An 18,081-nucleotide genomic window follows, 5' to 3' on the forward strand; every position below is an offset into this window, starting at 1 on the left:
GCCTGCTCTGTGGCGTCTCATTCTGCAGAGGGATATTTAAAATAAAGCACCATTTACAAAGGGGGCCCTGACCACATATTCTACATTGAAGGAGACTTTTCTTTGTTTCAAAATAAAAATAAAAATGGTATGAATATATAAATATGAAACAGCATGCATAACATCTATAAATCCGGCTTCTGGAGTGCGGCGGGACAGTTAGGGAGCGTCGGTCAAAAGGGAGACTGTTCCAGGCCAGGGAGTCACCAGTGCCTTGTAAAGAAAACGGACGGTATTAATCGGACAAAATAGCACCACACGCAAGACGTTTAAATAGCACCTATTGTTCAGTAAACATAACGTCCCCTCGCAGAATCGAGTCTCCTGGTCACTGTTCGATGGCCCACGCACATCTGGCAACGTGTAGCTGGAATCATAGAATGATACAGCACAGAAGGAAGCTGTTCGGCCCATCGTGTCCGTCCTAACTAAGTGATTAAAAGCACAGGCTTTTTAAGAGGCTCTTAACCAAAAGCTGCCCCCCCCCTGCCTCCACCCCCCCACATCCAATAACGCGATAACATAGCACCAAAGCGATTTCACAAAACAGAATGGCCCGTGATACAGGAAAAGCGTTCTTACAGAAACCTTAACATGCGGAGTGTGTTACTGTGCCTGAAGTACATGTTATAGAGCCTTGTGCTTTTGATAATGCAGCAGAGCATGGTTTATTAATCCTACGTAACACATTTTTGTATATTTATATATATATTTTTGCACATTAGGTAAAAATCAAGAGTTGTCCTTGTACATTTTAACAGAGTCACATGCAATGTTTCAAAGCCAGAAGCTGCAGGGAGAATAAAAAATATTATACAATAAAATATTTACTTACAAACGTACAAAAAAGATTTGTTTTTTTTTTAAAAAAAGAAATAATAAAATGTCAGCACCATTTCTGAGGAAGGGTTTAATTCAAAACATTTCTTTTATTTGACGAGATTTTTAAAAAAAGACTACGATTCTGAAATAAGACCAGAAAAAAATTGCAGGAGGTACAGAGAGCGAGCCACTCGGCATCTGAGAGAGAGAAGGGACGAGTTAGCAGGAGCAGGTCTATCATCGAGGTGCCTCAAAGCATTAGCCCAACTTTCACTTTCAGAGGCTGACAGATCGGGGGCACTTTATCACAAAGGCCTCGTGTTGTTTTGAAGACTCCACTCAACTGAGGGGGAAAGGGGGAGGAAATCAGAAAGTCTCGGGGCTGTCGAATTGTTCACTGGACTGGTTTAATGTCTGGGGGTTTACATCGTGCGACACCTGGGAGATCGATTTCAAGATGAAGGCTTCCTTTCGAGGCAATTTGAGGGTGAAATGCGAAGCCAGAACTCTGCTCCATGCCCGCCAGTCTCTGAACTCACATGTGACAAATCTGCACATTGAGGTTACAGTGTTGTTGGTTTGCAGACTCTCCTTTTATTCTTCCTCTGTGTTTTGTGTTTTTTTTTTACATTTTTTGTTTCTCTCTCTCTCTGAAGTTTCGAATGGTTTTATCCCACGAAACAGACAGGTCCTATTTCAAAGCCAAACTTCTGGCCCGACTCTCCAAAGTCATTAAACATGATGTCGATGAACGGCAGCTGCTCCACTTTGGGAGTATCAATCTCTAACACCGTCTTCTGATAACCTTTCTTTGTCTGCGAGAAAGAAAAACAAAAGGCAGAAGTTAGAAACAAGCTTTGACCCCTGATAGGACCGAACCCGGGAGGGTTACAAACAAGTTCTGGGCTCTGATTGCACCAAACCTTGCTTCTAAAGAAAGGCAGAATTCATAGAGTGGTTACAGCACAGAAAGCGGCCATTCGGCCCATCGAGCACATCCGGCTCTTTGTAAGAACAATCCAGCGAGTCCCACTCCCCCGCTCTTTCCCCGTAGCCCCGCAAATTTTTTCCTTTCAACTGTTTATCCAGTTCCCTTTTGAAGGCCATGATTGAATCTGCCTCCACCACCCCCTCGGGCAGCGCATTCCAGATCATAACCACTCGCTGCGTAAAAAAGTTTTTCCTCATGTCGCCTTTGGTTCTTTTGCCAATCACCTTAAATCTATGTCCTCTGGTTCTTGACCCTTCCGCCAATGGGAATAGTTTCTCTTTATTTACTTTATCTAAACCCTTCATGATTTTAAACACCTCTATCAAATCTCCCCTTAACCTTCTCTGCTCTAAGGAGAACAATCCCAGCTTCTCCAGTCTCTCCACGTAACTAAAGTCCCTCATCCCTGGAATCATTCTAGTAAATCTCTTCTGCACCCTCTCCAAGGCCTTCACATCCTTCCTAAAGTGTGGTGCCCAGAACTGGACACAATACTCCAGTTGTGGCTGAGCCAGTGTTTTATAAAGGTTCATCATAACTTCCTTGCTTTTGTACTCTATGCCTCTATTTATAAAGCCCATGGTCTCGTATGCTTTTTTAACCACTTTCTCAACCTGTTCTGCCACCTTCAAAGAGTTATGCACATACACCCCCAGATCTCTCTGTTCCTGCACCCCCTTTAGAGTTGTGCCCTCTAGTTTATATTGTCTCTCCTCATTCTTCCTATCGAAAAGTATCACTTTGCATTTTTCTGTGTTAAATTTCATCTGCCACGTGTCCGCCCATTCCACCAACCTGTCTATATCCTCTTGAAGTCTATCACTATCCTTCTCACTGTTTACTACACTTCCAAGTTTTGTGTCATCTGCAAATCTTGTAATTGTGCCCTGTACACCCAAGTCCAAGTCATTAATATATATCAAGAAAAGCAGTGGTCCCAGCACTGACCCCTGGGGAACACCACTGTACACCTCCCTCCAGTCCGAAAAACAACCGTTCACCACTACTCTCTGTTTCCTGTCACTACTTAAAATAAATATTTAGAAGTATTTTGCTTATCAAGGTGAGGGATGTTGGTGTTGAGAATGGAGTTCTCCCCATTTTAGGTCAGTATCGAGCAGTCCTGGGTCAGGTACAGCACAAAACTCCCTCTACTCTGCCCCAACAATTTAGCCCCAATCTCAGAGCAGCGTCATTTACTGCACCAGTGTGACATTGGTTCAATTCCCTGTCACATTGCCAATCAGTGCTGACTCAGAGACTGTGCTGTAGACTCAGGCGCACCAGGAACTGGATTGAGACATTTCACATCGGACTGAGAGGGAACTTTCATCCCATCAGTCCAGCAGGTCACAGAGGTGAAAGGCCAGAGTTTAACCCACTGCACCAACCTACGCTTGATACACTCGTGTATACACAAAACCCCATCACATCAAGGGGTGTCCACACACTTCACACATAAGACCAGGTCTGACCAAAGGTCTTCGACCAGAAACGTTAACTTTGCTTCTTTCTCCACAGACGCGGCCTCACTCACTGAGCTTCTCCTGTATTTCCTGTTTTTATTTCACCAACAATGAATTACTGTGAAGTGCAGTGACTGTTGTGATGTAGGTAAAACATGGCAGCCATATTGCACACAGAAAGAGCCCACAAACAGCAGTTGATGTGTTTTTGGTGGTTTTGGTTGATGGAGGAATGCCGGTCAGGACACTGGGAGAACACCTGGCTGTTACCTGAACAGTACCATGGGGTCGTCACTGTCCATCTGTACAGGAAGACCATATCCTCGTTTCCATGGTCTCCAGCAGAAACTGGCACTTCCAATAATATTAATGGTGGACTGAGGATGTAGCCATCAAATCCTGGGGTGAGACTTCTCAGCTCGATAAAATATAGGGTGGGTGCAGGGATAGGGTGAGAGCGGGGATAGGGTGGGAGCGGGGATAGGGTGGGAGCGGGGATAGGGTGGGAGCGGGGATAGGGTGGGAGCGGGGATGGGGTGGGAGCGGGGATAGGGTGGGAGCGGGGATGGGGTGGGAGCGGGGATGGGGTGGGAGCGGGGATGGGGTGGGAGCGGGAATGGGGTGAGAGCGGGAATGGGGTGAGAGCGGGGATAGGGTGGGAGCGGGGATGGGGTGGGAGCGGGAATGGGGTGAGAGCGGGAATGGGGTGGGAGCGGGGATAGGGTGGGAGCGGGGATGGGGTGGGAGCGGGGATGGGGTGGGAGCGGGGATGGGGTGGGAGCGGGAATGGGGTGAGAGCGGGAATGGGGTGAGAGCGGGAATGGGGTGGGAGCGGGGATAGGGTGGGAGCGGGGATGGGGTGAGAGCGGGAATGGGGTGGGAGCGGGGATGGGGTGGGAGGGGGAATGGGGTGGGAGCGGGGATGGGGTGGGAGCGGGGATGGGGTGGGAGGGGGAATGGGGTGGGAGCGGGGATAGGGTGGGAGCGGGGATAGGGTGGGAGCGGGGATAGGGTGGGAGCGGGGATAGGGTGGGAGCGGGAATGGGGTGGGAGCGGGGATGGGGTGGGAGCGGGGATAGGGTGGGAGTGGGGATGGGGTGGGAGCGGGAATGGGGTGAGAGCGGGAATGGGGTGAGAGCGGGAATGGGGTGGGAGCGGGGATGGGGTGGGAGGGGGAATGGGGTGGGAGCGGGAATGGGGTGGGAGCGGGGATGGGGTGGGAGCGGGGATGGGGTGGGAGCGGGGATGGGGTGAGAGCGGGAATGGGGTGGGAGCGGGGATGGGGTGGGAGGGGGAATGGGGTGGGAGCGGGGATGGGGTGGGAGCGGGGATGGGGTGGGAGGGGGAATGGGGTGGGAGCGGGGATAGGGTGGGAGCGGGGATAGGGTGGGAGCGGGGATAGGGTGGGAGCGGGGATAGGGTGGGAGCGGGAATGGGGTGGGAGCGGGGATGGGGTGGGAGCGGGGATAGGGTGGGAGTGGGGATGGGGTGGGAGCGGGGATGGGGTGGGAGGGGGAATGGGGTGGGAGCGGGGATGGGGTGGGAGCGGGGATGGGGTGGGAGCGGGAATGGGGTGGGAGCGGGGATAGGGTGGGAGCGGGGATAGGGTGGGAGCGGGGATAGGGTGGGAGCGGGGATAGGGTGGGAGCAGGAATGCTGGCTGATTGCTCCTCTCTAATACCCAAGGGCCAATTGTAGATCTTACTGCCATATTGCGAAGATCTACCTCGATGACACAGACCGGGCACGGAATCTCTGTGGTCTGTGTGTCCACCACAATAACCAAAAGACTAACCTGGAGCTAACAGGTTCAATAGTTTGGTGAAACCTTTCTGCTTTAACCCCAGGAGAGAGACGAGCGAGCACTCACTGCACACTTGTCCACGATGGCCTGGATGTAGGGGTTGTTATCGTACGACATCTCCTCATCGTTCGAGCCCAGGAAGCGGATGGCCTTGTCGTAACTGTCGGTAGCCGTGTCGTACCACGCCACAGTTTGGTGGCAGTTGTAGGTGAGGTTCTGATGGGCTGAGGCACTCAGTAGCCTGAGGAAGGTCATCTGCACCACTCCGATTGGATTGCTGTCTGAGTCCGCGTAGGAAAGCTGATTGTGGAGAGAGAAAGTGAACAACAACGGAGGCGGGAGACCATTCAAAACTAAACATCATGCCTTCAACTCACTCACAGTCAGCCAAGAATGAAGTGACCCCTTGGAACTCCCTGGGATGTAATGGTGAGATATTCTCCACAGTCTGTCTCCCACCACATATTTAACACATTTCAAAAGCAGCAAACCTACCCTGCACTCTGTGTCTCACGGAGTCTCCTTCAAGGTTACAACAGAAACTGGGCTGATTCTCCTGGTCATGGGTGGATTAAACCTTCCCTTTGTGCTACATTTAATCACTGATGTTAATCTAATGGATTAACGAGTGCCCACAAGGTCAGGCAAGAATTTTATAGGAACTGGAAAACCCAGCGGGCCCAACAAGCCTGTCCAGATTTGAGAGCTCAATCCCACCGACCCACCTTCTCCCCGTATCCTCAATCCCACCCACCCACCTTCTCCCCATATCCTCAATCCCACCCACCCACCTTCTCCCCATATCCTCAATCCCACCCACCCACCTTCTCCCCGTATCCTCAATCCCACCCACCCACCTTCTCCCCATATCCTCAATCCCACCCACCCACCTTCTCCCTGTATCCTCAATCCCACCCACCCACCTTCTCCCCGTATCCTCAATCCCACCTACCCACCTTCTCCCCATATCCCTCAATCCCACTTACCCACCTTCTCCCCATATCCCTCAATCCCACTTACCCACCTTCTCCCTATATCCTCAATCCCTTCCTGTCCCTCTCCAGAAATATCTAATTGCACCATGACCTTATTTACACTGTCTGTTTCCCTGGTAATGTAGTCCAGGACTCGATTTCCCTTTGGGTGGAAGGGAGGGATATTGAGGGGTTCACAATGTGCTTTGTGGTCTCAGTAAGAGCTTCACTGGACCTCAGTGACCATCAAAAACATTAATCTTCAACCATGTGACCGTCCGTAGCCTTATCTACATGTGTAAACAATTTTACAACACCAAGTTATAGTCCAACAATTTTATTTTAAAAACCACAAGCTTTCGGAGGCTTCCTCCTTCCTCAGGTGAATGTCACATTCACCTGAGGAAGGAGGAAGCCTCTGAAAGCTTGTGGTTTTTAAAATAAAATTGTTGGACTATAACTTGGTGTTGTAAAATTGTTTACAATTGTCAACCCCAGTCCATCACCGGCATCTCCACATCTTATCTACATGTGACATCTTGTCTAATAAAGACCCAAATACAGCAGTGATCTCCTGCCATCACTCGAAATCTATTCTTCAATTCTCCCACTCTCATCGCTGCCTCACTCTCACCCCATCCTAATCACCCTCGCATCACCCCCTCCCTTCCCTCACCCCCTCCCTTCCCTCACCCCCTCCCTTCCCTCACCCCCTCCCTTCCCTCACCCCAACTCGGGCCCCCGCCCCACTCTCACTCCTGCCTCACACACCCTATCCCACACTCGCCCCATTTAACAATCACCCCGACCCCACTCTCACCCCCATTCCATACTCATCCCCGTCCCACTCCCGCCCCTCGCCCCACCCTCGCTGCGCCCTGTGTTCGGTCTCGCCGGGTCGAAGGTCATCGATTATGGCTCTGATAGTCTCATCCCGTCAGACTGTGAGTGTCAGAATCAGAGGCCAACTTAAGACAAAACTCTTTTACCAACTGCCGTTTCCAGGATCCGTGGCCGTTTCCAGGTTCCTTCCAACACTCGTGAGAGTGACGTATGACTGAACATGGGGAAGAAAAGACATGCGGGGGGGAGGGAGTGAGAGGGGTGACACAGCAAGCGGGAGAGAACACGACCAGCGATCAGAAGCAGAGCCAATCACACATCCCTTTCCCGAGATCAGAATTCATTCTGGAGCTGACAGCATGGCCTTGAAACGATTGCAAGAAATCTAAGCGAATGGGCCGGCTGCTGGGCCTTTGTCTCAGGCTCTGCGTATCCTAGGCGACCAGTTTCTTGATGAAAGTTGATGCCCGCCTCTCCCGAATGACAGAAAAATGACTGATTATTTCTGTGCACTCTGGGGAGTCGACACCACCCAGAGGCAGTGAGAAGGTTCAATCAGAACAGCGATCCTTAGTTTCATTATTTAAAAAAAAAAGTTGAGGCTTTTACGAAGGGAGACGAGGGTCACCAACCCTCCCGGATTGTCCTGGAATCTCCAGGAATTAAAGAGTAATCTCCAGGACATTTGCTGTGAGCACAATCCCAGGAAAAAAAAATCATAGGGGCATTAAACAAAATTGTTGTGTTTTTTCATGCACTTTGAACACAGTTTCGCTTCTGAGTTATAAAAATACTGGAGATTTGGGGGAATAGGCTGTTTGACTGGGTGAGGCGGTTGGAAGCAGATGATGAAAGCTCCAGGAGCACGTCCAATCAGAGCTGACCAGCCTCCGTCAGACACTTTCTCTGCATCAACTGCTTTTGATTGTCACTTGCTCTCTTGAAGCCACGATCTTTGTCTGACTGCCCCGCGGACATGCTGCCTTCTACCAGCTGGTTCGGATTGGGTTGTCTCGCTCGATGGCACGATTGGCTGGTGCTGAGGCACCACCCAAACTTGTCACCGACTCTGTAAACCAGTAACAGTTGCCCATGGACAGCAGGTTTCTGTACCTGAACACGAATGAACGTTTCGATGAAATGCTACCTGAGAACATCATCTCAAAGGCGGCCACGTCCCCGAGGGAGGGTGAACCAATGCAGGCCGCTCCTGTGCGCTCACCAAAAGTTGGTCTCAGAGTTGCACTGACCAGGAGGGTGTCTTTGCCAACCTACCCCCATGGATTGGGTTGGGGTTTGATACGATGGGTGACTGCTCTTCTCCTGAAAGTGCTGACCCTCGCTGGGGTCCAGTTCCATATCTCCAACACCTCAGTCAAGTGGCCAGTCACCATGTGTCAGCTGGTAGGCTAGTGGACCGTGGAGCTCCTCACCCAACATCCGCACAGGGTCGTGGAAAGATACAGCACAGCAGGAGGCCACTCGGCCCATCGTGCATGTGCCAGCCCTTTGAAAGAGCAATCCAATTAGTCCCACTCCCCTGCTCTTTCCCCATTGCCCTGTAAATGTCTCCTTTTCAAGTATTTATCCAATTCCCTTTTGAAAGTTATTATTGAATCTGCTTCCACCACCCTTTCAGGCAGCGCATTCCAGATCAGAACAACTCGCTGCGTAAAAAAAATTCTCCTCATCTCCCCTCTGGCTCTTTTGTCAATTACCTTAAATCTGTGTCCTCTGGTTACCGACCCTTCTGCCACTGGAAACAGTTTCTCCTTATTTACTCTATCAAAACCCTTCATTATTTTGAACCCCTCGATTAAATCTCCCCTTAACCTTCTCTGCTCTAAGGAGAACAATCCCAGCTTCTCCAGTCTCTCCACATAACTGAAGTCCCTCATCCCTGGTACCATTCCAGTAAATCTCCTCTGCACCCTCTCCAAGGCCTTCACATCCTTCCTAAAGTGCGGTGCCCAGAATTGAACACAATATTCCAGCTGGGACCTGACCAGTGATTTATGAAGGTTTAGCATAACTTCCTTGCTTTTGTACTCTATGCCTCTATTTATAAAGCCCAGGATCCCATATGCTTTTTTAACAGCCGTCACAACTTGTCCTGCCACCTTCAAAGATTTGTTTACATCCACCCCCAGGTCTCTCTGTTCTGAAGATTGAGGATCCATGATGTGAGCTGGGAGAAAGACTTCAGCCCCGGGAGTGATAGGTGACTTTCTAAACCCGACGGGGTTTTCGTGTTCCCGTTGCATTCCCTGGGAGAAGCGGGAAGCGGGAGCTGCCCTGGGGAAAATCCCCCCCCCGCCCCACCCCGGCCAATGTTTCGACAGCTGTCCGTTGCTCGCAAGAAAAGAGGTGAAGCAGAAAGTCATTGGGTGAAGATCCTGAGGCTTTGCCACCAAACCTCAGAGAGTCGGAGTCTGCAGCCAAGGTAAACATCCCATCACAGCACAGTAAAGATCAGGGAAGATACAGGAAGTCAGAGACTGGGAGGGGAAGAGGAGAAAGGTCAGGACCGCTGACACTGAGCTGCTCAGACAGTGATCTAATCTTGCAGGGCCCGCCCACACGCTGCCCAACGAAAGGGAATGAGGAATGTTAATCCCTTCACCAATGCCACCAAATGGGATCATAAATATTCATGACGGTGCCTCAGTAAATTGGTGATGTTGTGAAAAGGTATTTTCGCCCACTCCAATTTGTCTCCCGGAGGTGGTCTCACTGGGGTAAGGCTCCCATGGGCACCAACTCTCCCTGGGGTACGAGTCCCATAAACACTGAATCTCACTGGGGTACGGGTTCCATAGACACTGACTCTCACTGGGGTACGGGTTCCACAGACACTGACTCTCACTGGGGTACGGGTTCCACAGACACTGACTCTCACTGGGGTACGGGTCCCACAGACACTGACTCTCACTGGGGCGAGGTTGAGGGGGGAGGGATCGAGGGGACGAGTATCCTATGCTTCTCTGAGTAACTCAGTGAGTGTGACTGTGCAGGGTAAAGCGAGAGTTACAGCATCGAGCGGCCAGATCAGAAAGCACTAGCCTGTGTCAGCCATGGAGTAAGATGTAGGGCAGTTTAGCCACTTACCAGGGTGCCTCGCTTGTACTGACTATACCAAGCACCAGGCTGCTCTTTCGGCCAACGAGCCATTTTGCTCTGTAAAATACGAGACTGGTTACAGACCAGAAAGGAAAGCGATCCCAGCTTACCAGTTTACCACGCTTGAATTCACTGAACCAGGAGCCTGGTAGTTCCTTGGGCCAAGATGTGACTCTTGCCTGATGTGAGACAGTAGAGCAAAGGAAAAAAGGAAAAAAGTTAATGTGGAAACTAACAGTCTGAGTAATCGAGGTGAACACAAGAGTATCGCAACTCACTGGAATCTCTTAAACATTGCTTTCTCTTTTCTCCACCAGATTTTCTCCCTGAGGACACTGACTCTCACTGGGGTACGGGTCCCACAGACACTGACTCTCACTGGGGTACGGGTCCCACAGACACTGACTCTCACTGGGGTACGGGTCCCACAGACACTGACTCTCACTGGGGTACGGGTTCCACAGACACTGACTCTCACTGGGGTACGGGTTCCACAGACACTGACTCTCACTGGGGTACGGGTCCCACAGACACCGACTCTCACTGAGGTACGGGTTCCACAGACACTGACTCTCACTGGGGTACGGGTCCCACAGACACTGACTCTCACTGGGGTACGGGTTCCACAGACACCGACTCTCACTGAGGTACGGGTTCCACAGACACTGACTCTCACTGGGGTACGGGTTCCACAGACACCGACTCTCACTGGGGTACGGGTCCCACAGACACTGACTCTCACTGGGGTACGGGTTCCATGGGCACTGACTCTCACTGGGGTATGGGTCCCACAGACACCGACTCTCACTGGGGTATGGGTCCCACAGACATTGACTCTCACTGGGGTACGGGTTCCACAGACACTGACTCTCACTGGGGTACGGGTTCCACAGACACCGACTCTCACTGGGGTACGGGTCCCACAGACACCGACTCTCACTGGGGTACGGGTTCCACAGACACTGACTCTCACTGGGGTATGGGTCCCACAGACATTGACTCTCACTGGGGTATGGGTCCCACAGACATTGACTCTCACTGGGGTACGGGTTCCACAGACACTGACTCTCACTGGGGTACGGGTCCCACAGACACTGACTCTCACTGGGGTACGGGTTCCACAGACACTGACTCTCACTGGGGTACGGGTTCCACAGACACTGACTCTCACTGGGGTATGGGTCCCACAGACATTGACTCTCACTGGGGTATGGGTCCCACAGACATTGACTCTCACTGGGGTACGGGTTCCACAGACACTGACTCTCACTGGGGTACGGGTCCCACAGACACCGACTCTCACTGGGGTACGGGTTCCACAGACACTGACTCTCACTGGGGTACGGGTTCCATGGGCACTGACTCTCACTGGGGTATGGGTCCCACAGACACTGACTCTCACTGAGGTACGGGTCCCACACACACTGACTCTCACTGGGGTACGGGTTCCATGGGCACTGGCCGCCCACTGGTACCTCCCCTACTGTGGCCATTTTGTCACGTGTGAGCCAGACAGTGAGTGTGAGCAGAGTGTTGAACTGCAGGAGGCCGCCCAGTTGATCCGATCCTCTCCTTGGCTGATGTCCACGCACAGAGTTTCCAGCCAGGGTCTGTCGATAGTGATCAGGATAACGGGATTCTTGGCTGATTGGCCCTGCCCTCCCTAACCTGGGAGCACTGAAACCAATCGTCTGGTTCCAATCACTGCCCCGAGAGTCAGTCACTCAGCACAGACCACAGATTCACGGGGGGTATAATTGGTCTTTAGACAGGAGCGAATCAGAGGCCTGTGTTAGGCCCCATCAACGGAAAAGGAAATGGGGCGGGGTTTAAAACAGGCTGCTGATTGGCTATCGCCCATTTTGATCTAACTGCCCCGTCGAGTTTAGCAGAATTCCCCAGCGCTGGTCAGGAATTAATTATCGATATTTCTTAGAAAGGTTCAGTGGTCACCCTGGAATCTCGAGGCTCTGATGAAGTGGGGGTGTCACTGCCCCCCCACTGTCTGGGGATTATACACTCCCCGCACCTCTGCCCCACCTCGTCCCATCGCATCACTTGGTGCCGTAGCCAGTGAGGGGTTAACCCGCCCTGAAGGAGATTCAGAACTCGGAAAATCAGCGAGTCCGCAGGCTTCTGAAATGGGAAAACGATGAAAGCAGCAGCTGGCATTTTAATGGACCAATCATTTGTGGCTCTGTTTGGATGGGATCGCACTGTGCCAGGTTCAGCCGCTGAAATGTAGGAAACGCAGCAGCCAATTTGCGCACAGCAAGATCCCACAAACAGCAATGTGATAAATGACCTGATAATCTGTTTTAGTGATGTTGGTTGAGGGATAAATATTGGCCCCAGGACACCGGGGAGGACTCCCCCTGCTCTTCTTCAGAGTAGTGGCCATGGGATCTTTTACATCCACCTGAGAGGGCAGACGGGGCCTTGGTTTAACGTCTCATCCGAAAAATGGCACCTCCGACAGTGCGGCGCTCCCTCAGTACTGACCCTCCGACAGTGCAGCGCTCCCTCAGTACTGACCGTCCGACAGTGCAGCGCTCCCTCAGTACTGACCGTCCGACAGTGCAGCGCTCCCTCAGTACTGACCCTCCGACAGTGCAGCGCTCCCTCAGTCTGTCAGCTTGTATTATGGGCTCAAGTCTCTGGAGTGGGGCTCAAACCCGTGACCTTCTGACTCAGAGGCGAGACTGTTACCCAGTGAGCCATGGCTGACACCTTGTGTACACTTGGCCAGGTTTCCTACTGGCATCTGGGTTTGGGGTGAATTATATTCACTCCTTCCTTGTTTGAAAGGGTGAACAGGCAACCACAGGCCAGGCGCCTGTCATTGTGCAGGAGTCGCAAGGAGTCAGAATACAGCCCTGCTCTGTGAGAGGGATGGGACTGTTTTCTGAGACTGTGGGTGTTCTGAGACTGTGGGTGGTGTTCTGAGACTGTGGGTGCTCTGAGACTGTGGGTGCTCTGAGACTGTGGGTGCTCTGAGACTGTGGGTGTTTTGAGACTGTGGGTGTTCGGAGACTGTGGGTGATCTGAGACTGTGGGTGTTCGGAGACTGTGGGTGTTCGGAGACTGTGGGTGTTCTGAGACTGTGGGTGTTCTGAGACTGTGGGTGTTCTGAGACTGTGGGTGTTCGGAGACTGTGGGTGTTCTGAGACTGTGGGTGTTCTGAGACTGTGGGTGCTCTGAGACTGTGGGTGTTCGGAGACTGTGGGTGTTCTGAGACTGTGGGTGTTCGGAGACTGTGGGTGTTCGGAGACTGTGGGTGCTCTGAGACTGTGGGTGTTCTGAGACTGTGGGTGTTCGGAGACTGTGGGTGTTCGGAGACTGTGGGTGTTCTGAGACTGTGGGTGCTCTGAGACTGTGGGTGTTCGGAGACTGTGGGTGTTCTGAGACTGTGGGTGTTCTGAGACTGTGGGTGCTCTGAGACTGTGGGTGTTCGGAGACTGTGGGTGTTCTGAGACTGTGGGTGTTCGGAGACTGTGGGTGTTCTGAGACTGTGGGTGCTCTGAGACTGTGGGTGTTCGGAGACTGTGGGTGTTCGGAGACTGTGGGTGTTCTGAGACTGTGGGTGCTCTGAGACTGTGGGTGTTCGGAGACTGTATTGTTTGGTATTAAGAACCTATTACACAGTCACACTGTGCTCAGGTCTTTCCTTTGAGGACTCCTTGGGGTAGATTTTTGGACTTGAAGCCCAGATGTACAAGTTGTATTATGGGTTGTCAGATCACTATAGAAACGGCCCAACTTTTATTCCTATTGATTTGACTGGAGGTGAGAATCAGGCCGGTTTGTATCACGAGCGAACGATCCACAACACCAGCAACACATTGGGAATCTACCCCTGGGACTCAAATTGCTGTAATTCCTCTGGTGTGGTGCCAATATGGTTTAAATGTGTTTGGACCACAGTATTGTCCCTTGTAAGCTGAGGAGAGATCTGAGAAACACTTACTCCTTCTGATTTCCTGTCTGGGAAGATGCAGGTCTCTCCTCCAGATGTGAAGTTACAGAGAACCTTGAATGAGTCCCTGGAGCAGCCTTGGTTTGGATCAATCCAGTATTCACCTGTGAGGAAGACAAGTGAGAAATACATGGGTTGGAAGGACTTGTCATTCCGCTGTGAGGGACTAATCACACCTGTGCAGTGATACGGGAAGTCTGCATCACCACCCACAGCACTGGTCAGTCTCAACCTCTACGTGGCTGTCTTGACCTATTGAACTCACTCTGAGGAATCCCGAGCACTCTCTCCTCACTCTCTCCTCTCGCCCTCTCCTCTCACTCTCTCCTCTCACTCTCTCCTCTCACTCTCTCCTCTCGCCCTCTCCTCTCACTCTCTCCTCTCGCCCTCTCCTCTCGCCCTCTCCTCTCACTCTCTCCTCTCACTCTCTCCTCTCACTCTCTCCTCTCGCCCTCTCCTCTCACCCTCTCACTCTCTCCTCACTCTCTCCTCTCGCCCTCTCCTCTCGCCCACTCCTCTCGCTCTCTCCTCTCACTCTCTCCTCTCACTCTCTCCTCTCACCCTCTCCTCTCACCCTCTCCTCTCACCCTCTCCTCTCACTCTCTCCTCTCACTCTCTCCTCTCGCTCTCATCCTCTCGCCCTCTCCTCTCACTCTCTCCTCTCGCTCTCTCCTCTCACTCTCTCCTCTCACTCTCTCCTCTCACTCTCTCCTCTCGCCCTCTCCTCTCACTCTCTCCTCTCACTCTCTCCTCTCGCCCTCTCCTCTCACCCTCTCCTCTCACTCTCTCCTCTCACTCTCTCCTCTCACTCTCTCCTCTCGCCCTCTCCTCTCACTCTCTCCTCTCACTCTCTCCTCTCACTCTCTCCTCTCGCCCTCTCCTCTCACCCTCTCACTCTCTCCTCACTCTCTCCTCTCGCCCTCTCCTCTCGCCCTCTCCTCTCGCCCACTCCTCTCGCTCTCTCCTCTCACTCTCTCCTCTCACCCTCTCCTCTCACTCTCTCCTCTCACTCTCTCCTCTCACTCTCTCCTCTCGCCCTCTCCTCTCGCCCTCTCCTCTCACTCTCTCCTCTCGCCCACTCCTCTCGCTCTCTCCTCTCACTCTCTCCTCTCACCCTCTCCTCTCACTCTCTCCTCTCACTCTCTCCTCTCACTCTCTCCTCTCACTCTCTCCTCTCGCCCTCTCCTCTCACTCTCTCCTCTCGCTCTCTTCCTCTCGCCCTCTCCTCTCACCCTCTCCTCTCACTCTCTCCTCTCACCCTCTCCTCTCACTCTCTCCTCTCACCCTCTCCTCTCACTCTCTCCTCTCACCCTCTCCTCTCACCCTCTCCTCTCACTCTCTCCTCTCACTCTCTCCTCTCACCCTCTCCTCTCACTCTCTCCTCTCACCCTCTCCTCTCACCCTCTCCTCTCACCCTCTCCTCTCACTCTCTCCTCTCACCCTCTCCTCTCACTCTCTCCTCTCACCCTCTCCTCTCGCCCTCTCCTCTCACTCTCTCCTCTCGCTCTCTCCTCTCGCTCTCTCCTCTCACTCTCTCCTCTCACTCTCTCCTCTCACCCTCTCCTCTCACCCTCTCCTCTCACCCTCTCCTCTCACCCTCTCCTCTCACTCTCTCCTCTCACTCTCTCCTCTCACCCTCTCACTCTCTCCTCTCCTCTCGCCCTCTCCTCTCACTCTCTCCTCTCACTCTCTCCTCTCACTCTCTCCTCTCACTCTCTCCTCTCACTCTCTCCTCTCACCCTCTCCTCTCACCCTCTCCTCTCACCCTCTCCTCTCACCCTCTCCTCTCACCCTCTCCTCTCACTCTCTCCTCTCACTCTCTCCTCTCACCCTCTCACTCTCTCCTCTCCTCTCGCCCTCTCCTCTCACTCTCTCCTCTCACTCTCTCCTCTCACTCTCTCCTCTCACTCTCTCCTGTCCCCCTCTCCTCTCGCCCTCGTCCTCTCACCCTCTCCTCTCACCCTCTCCTCTCACTCTCTCCTCTCACCCTCTCCTCTCACTCTCTCCTCTCACTCTCTCCTCTCGCCCTCTCCTCTCACTCTCTCCTCTCACTCTCTCCTGTCCCCCTCTCCTCTCGCCCTCTCCTCTCACTCTCTCCTCTCACTCTCTCCTCTCATCCTCTCCTCTCACTCTCTCCTCTCACTCTCTCCTCTCACCCTCTCCTCTCACTCTCTCCTCTCACTCTCTCCTCTCACTCTCTCCTCTCACTCTCTCCTCTCGCCCTCTCCTCTCACTCTCTCCTCTCACTCTCTCCTGTCCCCCTCTCCTCTCGCCCTCTCCTCTCACTCTCTCCTCTCACTCTCTCCTCTCATCCTCTCCTCTCACTCTCTCCTCTCACTCTCTCCTCTCACTCTCTCCTCTCACTCTCTCCTCTCACCCTCTCCTCTCACTCTCTCCTCTCACCCTCTCCTCTCGCCCTCTCCTCTCGCTCTCTCCTCTCACTCTCTCCTCTCGCCCTCTCCTCTCACTCTCTCCTCTCACTCTCTCCTCTCACTCTCTCCTCTCACCCTCTCCTCTCACTCTCTCCTCTCACTCTCTCCTCTCACTCTCTCCTCTCACTCTCTCCTCTCACTCTCTCCTCTCACCCTCTCCTCTCACTCTCTCCTCTCACTCTCTCCTCTCACTCCTCTCCTCTCACCCTCTCCTCTCACCCTCTCCTCTCACGCTCTCCTCTCACTCTCTCCTCTCACTCTCTCCTCTCACTCTCTCCTCTCACCCTCTCCTCTCACTCTCTCCTCTCACTCTCTCCTCTCACTCTCTCCTCTCGCCCTCTCCTCTCGCCCTCTCCTCTCGCCCTCTCCTCTCACTCTCTCCTCTCACTCTCTCCTCTCGCTCTCTCCTCTCGCTCTCTCCTCTCGCTCTCTCCTCTCGCTCTCTCCTCTCGCTCTCTCCTCTCGCCCTCTCCTCTCACCCTCTCCTCTCACCCTCTCCTCTCACTCTCTCCTCTCACTCTCTCCTCTCACTCTCTCCTCTCACTCTCTCCTCTCCCTCTCTCCTCTCGCCCTCTCCTCTCACCCTCTCCTCTCACTCTCTCCTCTCACTCTCTCCTCTCCCTCTCTCCTCTCCCTCTCTCCTCTCACTCTCTCCTCTCACTCTCTCCTCTCACTCTCTCCTCTCATCCTCTCCTCTCGCCCTCTCCTCTCGCCCTCTTCCTCTCACCCTCTCACTCTCTCCTCACTCTCTCCTCTCGCCCTCTCCTCTCGCCCACTCCTCTCGCCCACTCCTCTCACCCTCTCCTCTCACTCTCTCCTCACTCTCTCCTCACTCTCTCCTCTCGCCCTCTCCTCTCGCCCTCTCCTCTCACTCTCTCCTCTCACTCTCTCCTCTCACTCTCTCCTCTCACTCTCTCCTCTCGCCCTCTCCTCTCACCCTCTCCTCTCACTCTCTCCTCTCACTCTCTCCTCTCACTCTCTCCTCTCACTCTCTCCTCTCGCCCTCTCCTCTCGCCCTCTCCTCTCACCCTCTCACTCTCTCCTCACTCTCTCCTCTCGCCCTCTCCTCTCGCCCTCTCCTCTCGCCCTCTCCTCTCACTCTCTCCTCTCGCCCTCTCCTCTCACCCTCTCCCTCTCGCTTTCTCCTCTCGCTCTCTCCTCTCACTCTCTCCTCTCACTCTCTCCTCTCACTCTCTCCTCTCGCCCTCTCCTCTCACTCTCTCCTCTCACCCTCTCCTCTCACTCTCTCCTCTCACTCTCTCCTCTCACCCTCTCCTCTCACCCTCTCCTCTCACTCTCTCCTCTCGCCCTCTCCTCTCACTCTCTCCTCTCACTCTCTCCTCTCACCCTCTCCTCTCACCCTCTCCTCTCACTCTCTCCTCTCACTCTCTCCTCTCACCCTCTCCTCTCACCCTCTCCTCTCACGCTCTCCTCTCACTCTCTCCTCTCACTCTCTCCTCTCACCCTCTCCTCTCACCCTCTCCTCTCACTCTCTCCTCTCCCTCTCTCCTCTCGCCCTCTCCTCTCGCCCTCTCCTCTCGCTCTCTCCTCTCCCTCTCTCCTCTCGCCCTCTCCTCTCGCCCTCTCCTCTCGCCCTCTCCTCTCACTCTCTCC

The 18,081-nt window shown here is 53.2% G+C and overlaps 1 protein-coding gene across 1 annotated transcript; it reads right to left on the reverse strand.

Moving 5' to 3' along the window:
* Positions 1-948: 948 nt before the first annotated feature.
* On the reverse strand, positions 949-14,139 carry LOC137307519 (collagen alpha-1(V) chain-like; the record flags this gene model as incomplete). Its single annotated transcript, XM_067976847.1, has 4 exons — positions 949-1,676; positions 5,189-5,422; positions 10,170-10,238; positions 14,027-14,139. Coding segments are annotated over 4 exons (563 nt in total), but the record flags the coding sequence as incomplete, so codon positions are not given.
* Between the last annotated feature and the right edge of the window lie 3,942 nt (positions 14,140-18,081).

This window comes from Heptranchias perlo, unplaced genomic scaffold (assembly GCF_035084215.1).
Source record: "Heptranchias perlo isolate sHepPer1 unplaced genomic scaffold, sHepPer1.hap1 HAP1_SCAFFOLD_1028, whole genome shotgun sequence".
Taxonomy (NCBI): Eukaryota; Metazoa; Chordata; class Chondrichthyes; order Hexanchiformes; family Hexanchidae; genus Heptranchias; species Heptranchias perlo.